At 33.7% G+C, this 14,272-nt stretch overlaps 1 protein-coding gene across 1 annotated transcript in view; it reads left to right on the forward strand.

The window, feature by feature from the left end:
* LOC127739127 (mitochondrial amidoxime-reducing component 1-like) overlaps positions 1-14,193 on the forward strand; it is a 28,999-nt gene extending 14,806 nt beyond the window's left edge. Inside the window, exons 2-7 of the mRNA XM_052250713.1 lie at positions 6,066-6,245; positions 6,680-6,851; positions 9,274-9,414; positions 10,309-10,370; positions 10,959-11,033; positions 12,125-14,193. Of these exons, the coding sequence (XP_052106673.1) occupies positions 6,066-6,245; positions 6,680-6,851; positions 9,274-9,414; positions 10,309-10,370; positions 10,959-11,033; positions 12,125-12,239 (745 nt within the window). The 3' untranslated portion in view covers positions 12,240-14,193. The remainder of the gene's footprint in view (positions 1-6,065; positions 6,246-6,679; positions 6,852-9,273; positions 9,415-10,308; positions 10,371-10,958; positions 11,034-12,124) is intronic.
* The last annotated feature ends 79 nt before the right edge of the window (positions 14,194-14,272 follow it).

The raw sequence follows: 14,272 nt of genomic DNA on the forward strand, positions 1-14,272 counted from the left end.
GTGATCTGCTGTAATTCAGAATCTGACAAGTGTAGTTTAAACTGAAGTTGGACTCTTTGCAGAGGTGAGTTCATTTTTACGATCAATATTTAGAATGTTGGCATTATATAATGAGATTAATTTATCTTTTTATATAATATTAAACACGATAAATATTGCATACTGCATACTGATGGATGTCATGATACAACGACTGGACAATAATTTTATTTCCATATGGTCAAATCAGATCCCCAGGAGACCGCGCACACACAATTTCACATGTTATGCAAATTTTATCTTCCAAAATCAGATGTATACACAGAAGGCCGCGCGCACACAATTACACAATGTGACATGGCATGCAAATTTTACCTACAAAAATCAGAACCGGGTACACATTTTTATGTTTGTCAACAATGAACTTGAGGTACCTTTTGGGAATTTCATAGTGCAAAAATGTTACTATTCGTATAAACATGTATGTGTTTGTAGGTTTATGTATAGCCAATGTTTTTTTTTGTCAAATTTGGTAACAATCCTGTAATTTCGGATTTTAAACTTATAAAATATCTTTATAATTATAAAAGAATGTAGGTTGAATTTGGTATTGGATCTTTTCGAAAAGCGTATACACTTCTTAATTTTTTTATTTTAATTTTCTCTTGCCTCATACTTCTATTAAATATTTTTTAAAACTTTAGTCGAATCAATTTTCCCTTTTTAATTTATTTTCCATCAGTCATTCAGGGCTGCCAAGTCTCACGCATTTACTCGCGCATTTTCATGCTTATTTGGCGGCATTTTCCTTTGATCTATTGTTTTTCTCTTTGATCTTTACGATTTTGGCCAAATCTCACGCATTTGCATTATTAAAAGTTGGCAGAACTGGGCATTTTAAAACTCTTTCATTCACAGTATAAATAATGCATGTGTGTACTTTCCACGGGGCACTTTTGGGTTTTAACAATATTGTGACGTGACATTCTTAAGTACAATGTACGTGTGTAAAAAGTAAGTAACGACGGTAAACGGCACAGCTATGTTTCTGCATGGATTTTGAATTTTTAGTATTCGTCCACACCATAGTGGTCCATACACATGAATAAAAAGTTTTAAAAATAAAATCAAATATAAAGTTACATCGGAAGTAAAGCTTTATTTTGTGTTGATGATGATAGTACTTTTTTGTTGAAAATTTTTACACTAGAATTTTTTACCGCATGGTTTCTAGATAGAAAAAGTTTATTTTTCAAAATTAGGATACAAAACTGTGTCATATATATCGCAATCAACTTCTGAATCAGCTCATAAAAATTTCTCAAATCTTTTATTATTAAATTGTAATAATTTTGCAGCAATACCGTTTCTTATAATTCATGTAAATCCACAACAGAAGTTAACCCTATAGTCTTTCGTATAGCATATGGAATCATGAACTAGTTCTCCTGGGAATATTAATTTATGTGACTTTTATCACGAGAACAATGCATACTGAAAGAAGAAATTTAAAAAAAATCTGGAACCAAAATTTTTTATCATCTTAGTTATGTTATTATACCCCACGCAACGAGTTGCGGAGAGTATAATGTTTTGACCCGTCCGTCCGTCCGTCTGTCTGTCCGTCCGTCAGTCCGTCAGTCTTGTTTCTTGTCATCGCAACTCCTCTCAAACCACACAACAGAATTTCACGAAACCTTTTTAGATAATAAGGACATACTATGTAGTTGTGCATATCGACAGGAAATTACGATTCAATTCTTTTTTCTAGGAGTTACGCCCCTTTGAACTTATTTACTTTAATGTACTACTGCAACAGTTTGTCATCGCTATTCCTCTCAAACCACACAACAAAATTTCATGAAACCTTTTCAGATAATAAGGACATACTACGTAGATGTGCATATCGACAGGAAATTACGATTCAATTTTTTTCCAGGAGTTACGCCCCTTTGAACTTATTTGCCCAATATACTACTGCAACCTTTTGTCATCGCAACTCCTCTCAAACCACACAACAGAATTTCATGAAACCTTTTCAGATAATAAGGACATACTACGTAGATGTGCATATCGACAGGAAATTACGATTCAATTTTTTTCCCAGGAGTTACGCCCCTTTGAACTTATTTGCCCAATATACTACTGCAACCTTTTGTCATCGCAACTCCTCTCAAACCACACAACAGAATTTCATGAAACCTTTTCAGATAATAAGGACATACTACGTAGATGTGCATATCGACAAGCCTTGAAATTACGATTCAATTTTTTTCCAGGAGTTACGCCCCTTTGAACTTATTTGACCAATATACTACTGCAACCTTTTGTCATCGCAACTCCTCTCAAACCACACAACAGAATTTCATGAAACCTTTTCAGATAATAAGGACATACTACGTAGATGTGCATATCGTCAGAAAATAACGATTCAATTTTTTTTCCAGGAGTTACGCCCCTTTGAACTTATTTGCTCAATATACTACTGCAACCTTTTGTCATCGCAACTCCTCTCAAACCACACAACAGAATTTCATGAAACTGTGTAGATAATAAGGACATACTATGAAGATGTGCATATTGACAGGAAATTATGATTCAATTTTTTTTTCTGATACATTTTTTTTTCCCTTGCACTTATTTTATTTCTCCAATGACAATGTGGGGACATGGGGTATGTGAGCGCGCTCACTAAGGTTCTTTAATATTAGACCTGTATTGAATTAACTGAGCTTGGTGTGACGTAATGGTTTCTGTATATATTCAACAATGGTGACAATTTTGGGTCAAAAATTTTCCATTTTTGTGTTTTTTTTTCCAGGAATTACATATCCATTAATAGCAATGAAAACCCTGGTTTTGGCGCCATCTGATATTATGTACTCGCAGAGATCAATTCGTCCTGCCTTCAAAAATGGTGACCTGCTCGGAGACATTCGTGATTGGATTATGACTGGTCAAATGGACGTGGAAGACCTTCCAATGATTTCGGTGAAATGCCTCCCTGGTGACAGATTTTTGACCACAGACAACAGAAGATTATGGATATTCAAAGAGTTGGAAATACTTGGTGAAGTCAATCTGATTAGAGTGAGAAAGATTTATTGGATCCCTCACAGCAAATGGGGGTATCGAAGTTACGATGTAGAAATACGAGGTGATCCGGGTGGGTTTCTCGACTACCACGACGATAGCACAGTTGTTGAGTATGAATCTGTTAGTGAATGTAAATGCAACGGATATTACTCATCGGATTCTAACTCGGACGACGATGACGATTACTATTATTATATCTACTGAATTAAACTTTAATTTCGTATCATCATCATCCATTATAGTATACAAGAAACATAAATAAAGATGCGTTTTCATGTTATGTTTGTAAATAGCTTACACATTCTCCGTTTTGGTGACATATGCAACGTTTATCATAACTGCCTTTTAAGATTATGACGTTTTGAAGTATTTGGATAAACTTTATCGTTTGTGTTTTGAAATGATGATAAGCCGCATGTTAGGAATCATTATTTTTTGTATATAAAATTTAAATACTGAAGTTGAATGTTAACATAATGTTGTTTTTTTTTTTTATATTATATTGAGATTAATTATTTCTAATAGAGTACTTTATAGTGTACTATGTTACATTGAATTCTGGTTTCGAATAAAAATTCTGATTTATTAGCATTATGATTCCGTCGACTATTATTTTTTTTAAACTATTAATATCAGAAACCACTCGTCCAATTATAAGCCAATTTGATTTGAACATCAAATCGTCAATGTAATATTGAAATAAGGAGATATAGTATGTGGTATGATTGCCAAATGAGACAAATAAGCTTTAAGAATGAAGAATAAAGATGTTCAACAATGAGCAAAATCACCATACCGTTTAGCGGTAGAATACCTTATATTATACCAGGAGTGAAACATTTCAAAACAGAAAATCAACGACCTGTTTTATATAAATTATAAAGTTTAAACAAAGAGGATGAGAACATACAAAGCCGGGGATCAGTTAAAAACTATAAATAAAAGAAAAAAACAGATGACACTATGACCGAAAGAAAAACTATGAAAATTCAAACAGAAGTCCACAACACTAAATAGGGAATTGAAGATTCAGCGACACGAATCCAACCAAAAACCAAGGTCAGTAATTCCTGTTCCATTCCGTTAACACCTGCTCCGTGACTCCTGTTAAAATGCACAGAGTTACACCAGATGATAACGCATTACGTTTTGACTTTTCTATTTAGGTACTTCTGGGTCATATAACCCTAGGTATTTATACATGCACGGCTTTAAAGTTTTTGGTTTATTGCGTTCGCGATGTTGGAAAATCTAGGAAAAGCGCTCTATACGCACCAAATTTCTTGCTATTTTCAGCAGATTTGTGAATATGTATCTTGTCTAACCCTGATACATTACCAAATTCTATAATAAAAAAAACCAAGTTTTACCAATCAGACAGTGACGTAATACAAGGCATAGGTACTTGGGGACAGGACAATTTTTTTAGCCCTCCCCCTTTTTTCCAAAATCCGTTATTTTTTTGTTTTCCATTAATTTCAATTATTTTCGTGTTTTACTGTATAATATGAAAATATACTAGAAATAATTATAGAGAGAGCTCTCTATATAATATATCGGTGACCGCTGTGGATAGTAAACTTGGAATTGATAGTAAATAGCAAATACAAGTTATTTCTAGTATATTTATGTTCATATTATACAGTAAAACACGAAAATAATTGAAATTAATGGAAAACAAAAAAAAATAACAAATTTTGGAAAAAAGGGGGAGGGCTAAAAAAAAATTGGTTTGTCCCCAAGTACCTATGATACAAGGTGGTCACTTCCATTTAAACAGATTTAAACCCTTACATAGAGGAGGAGCATGAAGCTTTGTTTTCTGTTTACTATTTGTTCAGACTCAGTATAAAAATAACAAAATGTGGTATGATTGCGAATGATACAATAACGACCAAAGACCAAAGGAAAGTGATGTGAACACAACTACAGATCCAGGATTTGTTTTAGTGCGAGCGCAACTCTTAACGGCTAGCAGATCAAGGCAAACATTTTTTTACGTGTTATATGCCAAAATTTTATTCCGATTCGAGCACGCACAGGGTTTGCTCCACTTGCATCCCCCACTAACTGGCCTATGTGAGCGTTATAATTGCAGACTGTTAATATCTTGTTTCTTCCAATAACATTTCTTTCACAAGAATGTTATCGTCATTTTCTCGGATTCTTGTCAAAACTTATTTTCAACAAGGATTATACGTCTCACTTTTTGACTCTTTGAACTTGAAGCAATAATTTTATATACGATCAATGCACAAACCACGTGTGATAACAGAATTAATGATCGGCATTAAAACACTTCGCGTATTGACAAAAACTGAAAAAAAATTCTCGTGTGTCAGTTTGAGTTATGGAACTTTGATTGTGAAACTTATAAATGGATTTTAATGCTAGGTTTGATAGGGTCGCCGACTTCATTTTTACGGTATACATCATTCAAAGTGGTGTTCTATGTGGAAAAAAAATACCATAAAACGTCGAAATAATCGTAAAGCCATGGCGTTGCAGGCCGTAAAATGTTTTTTTTTTACGTTTTCACAACTAACTAGGTAACAGATTCGTTATAAGGCAAAAAAACCAAGTCGGTACCCTTATGACTATTTTATATCATTTAAACGGAAATTTTTATATCAGCAACATTTAGTTTTTAAGAAAAATCTTTGTCTTAGAAATTAGAGATTTGATGATTTTAGGACAAATTTAAGAAGGTTTTTCGCCGATTTTATGTGCTTTCTATACAAATGTTCACATATTTTGAAAGAATTCAATCAGAACAATTTTAGATATTAAAAGAGATAAATGCATTATTTTTTTTCGATTTGCAGTTATAGTTATTTGAGACAAGGTTGTATGCAAAATTTTAGCAAAATCTGTGACATAGCACATTCACTGTTCCTTGACCTTAAATGCTTTTAAAAAAGTGCTGTTTTTGACTGAAAATATTAGGTCTCCGGAAAAGTCATGCTTATTTATCCAATGTTTTATCCTAGACACTGGGTTTTTGCAACAGAAAAAGATGGTCAGTGGATTACACAGAGACAAGAGCCGCGCATGGCTCTAATATCAATTTCTTTACATGGAGATGAAATACACTTTGATGCACCAGGAATGACAACGCTCAAGTTACCAAAAGACCCGAAGAAGGACCAATGTAAAGTAAAAAAAGTCCAGTAAGTAGTAATACCTAAATAAAGTTAACATCACATGAGCGAAATTATTTTCAAGAGCTTTCAAAGGTCATGCATCGCCCGACTGATTGTTTTACTTAACGTCAAGAATAGCCAGAAAAGCCTAATCGACGTTACATAGTTTGCGTAGATTGCAATAGGAGTGCGGAAAGAATTGCTCGTTTTCTCTTAGGATTATTGGCATCTAGCTTCCATATTGTCTCTGAAAACGAAAATCTATGTAGAGTTACCCAAATCAAAATCATTATAAATATTGAAAAGATTCTGTAATTTATAGTTTAAGAGATATGAGAAATTTTAAATTATTTTAATTTAAAGAGTTTAGAAAAATATATCCACGTGCAGAGTTCACTCAAAACAATCTTCATATTCTTGACTGTACATCATTAGAAGTGTCCGTCTGTATCCTTCTACAGGGTCAAGATGGATATTATAGATTCTCTTGATTGTGGAAGTGAGGCTGCCGCGTGGATCAGTAAATACCTTGGTAGAAAGATGTGTCTTCACTACTCACCGAGTGATATGGAGAAACGTGATTCTGTTAATGCTCAAAAGCTCTGGAGCCATGATGCCAAACAGGGGGATCTGGTAATTATTTCACTACAATATGTGTTTATGTATAATGTAAAACCTGAGTAGATTCATGTGTAAAAATAAGCATTATTTACGTCCCGACAAAGCACTTGAACTATCTCGACGTTCCAGTTTGTAATATTGTCTTAGAAATCTCAGAAACTTAAAAGAAAATTTACATTAAATGGTAAAATGCATGCATGCAATTCTTATTCTTTAACGACATTTACTGTGTGCAGAAGAAACCATCTGTAATTAAGTAAAGCTAGGACATTGAGTGAGGATATATGGTCATATATTAGTCAAAATCGAAAGGATTTCTATAAAGGATGGGTGGTTTTAATCCTCTCTCCGTCCTAACAGCCGTGGGAGCTATTACTAAATTCAAAATTTTAAGACAGTCCCAAATCCCAAATCTCGACTTGTGATACTGTTTGAAACCCGTTAAATGTCGTTTGAAGGAACACATAACTTAGTTTGCATGAGATTCTAACAAATTGAAAACTTCTTCGTAAAACGGGCACGGTATGACTATACAAGTTCTCTTTATAATTATGACAACTCCAAAGAGACGAAAACTTTAGATTAAATTGAATTGAATAATTGATTGTTGTTTGGTAAACGTTCAGTGGCAAATATTTCATACATAGTGTGAACGTGGTCCAGTTAGTAATAACGTTAATATGTGGATTCTGTAAGGTATGTTTACCTGCAGTGGCGGATGCAGGGGGTCCGTGGGTTGGACCCCCTTTTTTGACGATCAATGTATTTGAATGGGGACATATAGTTGGAACCCCTCCCTTTTATCCTGGGTTGGAAACCCCCCTTTTAAAAATGGCTGGATCCGCCCCTGACCTGCATGGATGAAGGGCGGGGAATTGGGACTGCCACTTGAAAATAAGTTAATGTTAAATAAGGATAGATTTGTTGTCTTTCAACAGGTCATCTATATACCTGCAAAAAGCTGTTGCAAGAATGCAAGTGTTCTTCAACGTGCGGAGAGCAGACATCGGTTATAAGTTGCCCATTCCAATCGGACATGTCTGCGTATTTATACATCCCACACAGCTTAATGGATGCACCTATCAAGCATGGGTTAAATTCAGAAATTCTCAAGTATTAATTTAAAGCTTTTATAATATTTCTAACAATTTCAAATATTTTAACAAAATCACTACAACTCATAGTAATTTAATTTAACTCTGAATGCTTTATATAAATTTTACTTAAAAACTTATTTTTCAGATTAACTGTAACTTAAAACACACATTTTGATTTTTTTAAACGACAGAATTAATATGTCATTATTGTAGGAACCGATTATTGTTTACGAGAATGTTACACATACATGTATTATTCTTATACAGACATTGCATTACGCCAGTACAGTGAAAACAATTACAGATGTTTATGTATGTTCATGTCTATCGTGATCCTTTAATTGGACAATAAACGATTAATCTTAGACATTGCTTTCTATTGTCGTGTTTAAAATAAGATATGCGATGTGATCGCCAATGAGACAACATTCCAACAAAGTCCGAATTACGTATATGTAAGCAGTTACAGGTCACCTTACCGTGGCAGGTTTCGAAAATGAGCAAAACCCATACCGTCCATATAGTGAACTATGCCTTTTATAGCCGACCATACGGTATGGGTTTTTCTCATTTTCGAAGGCCGTACGGTTGCTTTTTATTGCTTACATCCACTTCATTTGAACTTTGGTGGATAGTTCAGTTGTCTCATTGGCAATTATACCACATCGCCTTATTTTTTATATAAAAGGCACCTCCATGACAAAATGTGAAACAATTCAAACAACAACAAAAAACAAAAAACAGCCCGAATAATTTAAAAGAAACATACATTAAGCGATTAACAGATGTCACAAACAGCAACTAATGACAACCATCGAATTTCAAGCTCCTGACTTGGGACAGACACGGTGATACACGATGTGGTTAAATCCCCGTGAGCGCTCAACCAACACCTTGCCCTGGGGCAATGGTGTTACAGCACAGCACTAGAACAAACTGTAAAAAAGGTTGAAAAATACCATTATTCCCTATCAAGGCCAACCGCCTTTTACTTTTAGTTGACGTAAAATAAAATGTTCTCTTAATTTCAGTTGATACAAGTTTTCGCTTTAAATTAGTTGATATTTCTCAGTTTCAGTTAATGTTTATTTTCTCTGTATTTTAAGCTAAAATAAAATCTGTTGATATACCGTTTCCATTTAATTTCAGCTTATTTTCACTTTTTCTGAAATTTAAGTTGATACAAATTTTCCTTGCAATTTAAATTTATATAAACTATCTCTTGAGTTTTAGCTTATATAGATCGCCTGGTATACTACCAATTTTTTTCTCATTGATTTAAGCCGATATGAACTGTCTCCTGTAATTCAAACTGATATAAATTTTTTTTATTTCAGTTGGCATTTTCTGACTATTGTGCTTACATGATGTTGTCTCAGTCGGGTCTCGATGAACTTAATAATCGTCTTGCCGAACCAGTCACGTGTCTTAACTTCAGGTCTAACATCATCGTTAAAGGATGTCCACCATATGACGAGGTAATCAGAATATACTATTTATAGCAATATCAAATTTTAATTCGTAATGCAGTATTCGGTGTTTAATGAAGAAAATAAGAATTAAAAGATGTGAAGATGGAAGATGTGACTTTAAAACACAGATATGCAGAAAATAATGTATTGTATTTTTTATGACGTTCCTGAATAAAATTTACTCTGAGCTGCAGCCACCGATATAAGAGTATTAGACGACATATTTCAGGTAGAGTTTCTGTCATTGTTTGTGACTTAACTTTTCAGAAGAAATCAGTTATTGTATTAATTTCCGGAGTATATCAAGATTTGTATGGTAAAAATGTATGTTTCCTAGACCTTAGAGAAATTCAAATTAGGGAAATATCATTATGCGCACAATATTTTGAGTGAGAAATATTTTTTGCTCTGTTTCGCATCTGACAATCTTAACAAATCAAACACCTCTTATCTATGGTATGTTACAGACATAGGGATAATAACATGCAATTTGTGTATTTACTGACTGAACGTGCGAGACCCTCATGGGTAGACCATGTCGTGTAAAAACCCCGAAGTAGTATACATTTAGATAACTTTTCATTTATATATCCAAGATTTTCATATTTTACCTTTACCTTCTGTACTTGTTATTCAATTTGTTAAAAAGTGAAAATAGAAACTAAATAATAGTAAACATAACACATATATATTTATTGGCACTGGCTACGATTACCCGCAAAAAGTATAACAATAAGAAAAAAATAATGTTAATTCCGAGACTATTAAATTGCCGAATTGTATTTCCGGACAGCGAACCGATTTCATACGGAAATTGCAGGTAATTTTATTGTTACCTGCAGTTATTGTTACGCGGAATTGATTACTAGTATTCTTGATGTTGTACCATATTTGTTTCAGGACAACTGGGACGTTATAAAGATAAGAAATGCTAAATTCAGAAATATAGATGCATGTACAAGGTAGGCATTTCTATATATTTGTATTAGTTTGGTCGGATTTTTTCTTGCAATTTGTCCTTTGTAGTTTTAATTTAAATATTTCTTTCTTTGTAATGTTTGTGTTACTTTCGTTTCATTTCTCTTTTAGCATATATATATATAGGTACATCATCTACTTGTCACTATACATCATGTAATGTGTTACAACCTTAGATAAGGCCGACGAGGAAAGGCATTACATCGACCACCGAAAGCTATTTTTTATGTAGCCTAGGTGGTCGAGTGGTCTAGTGCGCTGGACACGACGGTGCAGGCGGTGTTGCCACGATTTCATAGAAGCAAATGTTCGATTCCTTCTGAGGGAAGATCTAACATTATTTGGCTTAATTTGAGACGAATTATATATATATAGGATGTGGTCCAGTGGTCTAGAGCGCTGGACATGACTGATGAGGCTAAGCGATTGGTGCTGCAGTGTATCAAAGGTGCGAGTTCAAATCCCGTTGAGGGACAACAATTTGTCAGCAAACAATCTAATTCTAACACTGTTGGGTTTAATTTTCATGCTTATATATGATACTATTTTTTTTCCTCTTTAAATTATTGCAGATGCATTCTGACGACAGTTGATCCATTCAAAGGAGAAAAGTCCAAAGACGAAGAACCGTTAAAGACCTTGCAAACGTGAGAATTGCCAAGTTAGGAAATTGAGTTATTTCCCTTCCGCTGTTATGTATTTCGATGTTGTGGATTAGCCTGATAAAAAACAGTCGTGCCAATTTTTAGGAATATAAATTACTTTATTTTGAAAGATAATACATATATACAGATATCGCCAAAGTATCTGATCTCATGAATCACGAACACCCCAACCGACCTCTCTGTAATAATCGACATACAGGTCGACCTATAATGGTTTACTTTTATAAATTTTGACTTGGATGGAGAGTTGTCTCATTGGCACTCAGACCACATCTTCTTATATCTATATACAAACAAAGACACCATCATCCAGATAGCCTGACTTGGAAAAGGCACACAATTTGTTGGAGGTTAAAACAAATTTACGTATACACAAATCCCTACTTTGCTTGTCTAGACCATATATCGTGAAGAAAAAAAGCACAGTACTGCTACCAACAAATGCAATGCTTTTGCTTAAAAATATGTATCACACGCAACGTCTGCACATCTACTAACTCTGATTTTCTTATAATACGTTGAATATAGATCAAGTAAAACCTCAACCCGTATGAAGACACAACATGTAAATACGTCTTCAATGAATGTGGTAAAAAGAATGAGCAATTTAGAACAAGTCTACATTTCTTCTATGGTTTTTGCTAGTGTTCAGGTCAAGCATAGGTATGGAAAGTGAAACACATTTTCTGAGATGTATTAAATAAAGCTTAACAGTAAAGAATCTTTCCACAAAAAAAACAATTCTTTAAGTAATAAGGCAATTATGTTTGCTTCTGCAATAAAATATTCATTCAATGACAACATCATCATATTAGAAGACACGATTGAATTGTTGGGGATTCTAAAAAAAAAACCTAAAAAATGAAGGTGGAAAACTTAAATCAAAGTTCGGATACCCTCTATCTGTTTCAAACACACCTTTCAGGATGATAAATAATGGTCGATCAAAAATTTATGTTTTTGTTTGGAATCATAGTTGTTTTTCGACATGTGTAATATGTCTCTGAGTACCAAACTTCTCCAAGCAAGTAACGTAACATCTCAATAAAATGCGTTTTTTTTTTTATTTTCAGGTACAGAGCCTTTGAACCTTATCCTCCAAGTAAACCATTATTTGGAATCCATCTTGCCAATGACATAGAAGATGTCATCCATGTTGGAGACCCGATCTACGCCATAAGGAAATAGACTTTAATACATAAGTTCTCTATTAGTTAGGGCTATAAAGCAGATTCAGTACACATTGAAGTTGGTCATCTGATTATAAGTCACAGAGAAAACACAGTTCAATGTGTTACTATAAGCTCTATATAAGAATGAAAGTGTCTCTAATGGCCATATAGAGTGACAGATTTTCTGTTTCTCGCATGGCCGTATAGATTGATAGATTTATGTGTTTCTACTGGCCGTATAGATTGTGACAAATTTTCAACAAAAATAATAAATAATTCAAACCTGAAAATGATCGATTTACATAGTTCAGTTAAACATCAGATCTATCTTGATTGATTCACCGGGTTCACTTAAACATCAAATTTGTCTTGATTAATTCACGGCGCTCACTTAAACATCAGATATGTCTTGATTGATTCACCGGGCCAAATTAACCATCAAATCTGTCTTGATTGATTCACCAAGTTCAATTATCAATCAGATCTGTCTTGATTGAATCGCCAGGCCAACTTTACGTCACTTAATCATCATAGTTGATTGATTCACCGGGTCCTAGTAACAATCATATCTGTCTTGATTGATTCACCAAGCCCAATTAACCATCAAGTCTGTCTTGATTGATTCACCGGGCTCTAGTAACCATCATATCTGTCTAGATTGATTCCGGGCTATTAACCACAAATTCTGGCTTGATTGATTCACCTGGCTCAATCAACCATCAGATCCGTATTGATTGAATCACCAGGCTCGTTTTAAGTCACTTAATCATCAGATCGGTCTTGATTGATTCACCGGGCTCAATTAACCATCATATCGATCTTGATTGATTCACCGGGCTCAATTAACCATCATATCGGTCTTGATTGTTCACCGGGCTCAATTAACCGTCATATCGGTCTAGATTGATTCACCAGGCTCTATTAACCATCACACCCGTCTCTATTGATTCAATTCTTTATTACTTTGAACAATACAGTTCATCAGTATAGTATGCATAAATATTCAATTTACAAGTTGTATATGCGTTAACAAACACGTATATAAACGTCAGAAATATCAGTCACATATTATACAGTTTGTAAGATTCAGACTACATATAATATAAATATGTCTTAAATATTGTTTCTGCACTTAAATGCATAGAGTAAGTACTTTCCAAGATTACAAAGTTCCTTAGTGTTTTCAACAGAAAGTAATTGTACTAATTTATAAGTTGAAGGTCTAGTCCATTAATATTTCTTGATAAACTTCTTACGTATATCACTATAATTTGTACATTGTAAAATAAAATGAAATTCATCCTCTACGACATTTATATCACACATAATACACATCCTACTATTTTTACTTATTCCATAAAAACGACCAGTTTCAATACATAGGTTGTGTGAGGACAGACGAATTTTCGTTATCCTTTTCGAGACATTAATGGAATACATTTTCGCAAATAAAATTGTAATTCTACATTTGACACAATATACTTATATATATTGATGTTTCAAGCGTAAAATGATCTGTCATGATTGGTCCACAAGGCTTTATTTAACATCAGATCTGTATTGATTGATTCACAAGGCTCAGTTAAACATCAGACCTTCAGGCTTGCACGAATATTTCACCAGACTCAGTAAAACTTAAGAACTGTCTTGATTGGTTCCCCAAGGCTCAGTAAAACACCTGATCTGTAAGTCAACTACAAAGATAGAAAACAATTGTGATCGCTAATCAGAGGAGCAACTGTCAATGATGTACTTTACTGTGTAGATAATATATAAAGAAGATAGAGTCTTTCAAATTTCTTAGAGCATTAAAGCAAAAGTGGTGATACACCGTCCATAATAGTCAGTCATATGAAGTTTATGGTGCAAATATTTATAGTTTCAGGAGTTATATGATTTATTTGAATTTTTATTTATTTTTTAGATTTTTATGTTTTTTTGATAACATTAATAAATATCCATATATATTATTACATATCATTCAAATTCTATAGCACTTGGATCAATTAAGCAAAGCTATATATATAATAGTTACCCCCCACAATGATG

This window comes from Mytilus californianus, unplaced genomic scaffold (assembly GCF_021869535.1).
Source record: "Mytilus californianus isolate M0D057914Y unplaced genomic scaffold, xbMytCali1.0.p SCAF_4, whole genome shotgun sequence".
Classification (NCBI taxonomy): Eukaryota; Metazoa; Mollusca; class Bivalvia; order Mytilida; family Mytilidae; genus Mytilus; species Mytilus californianus.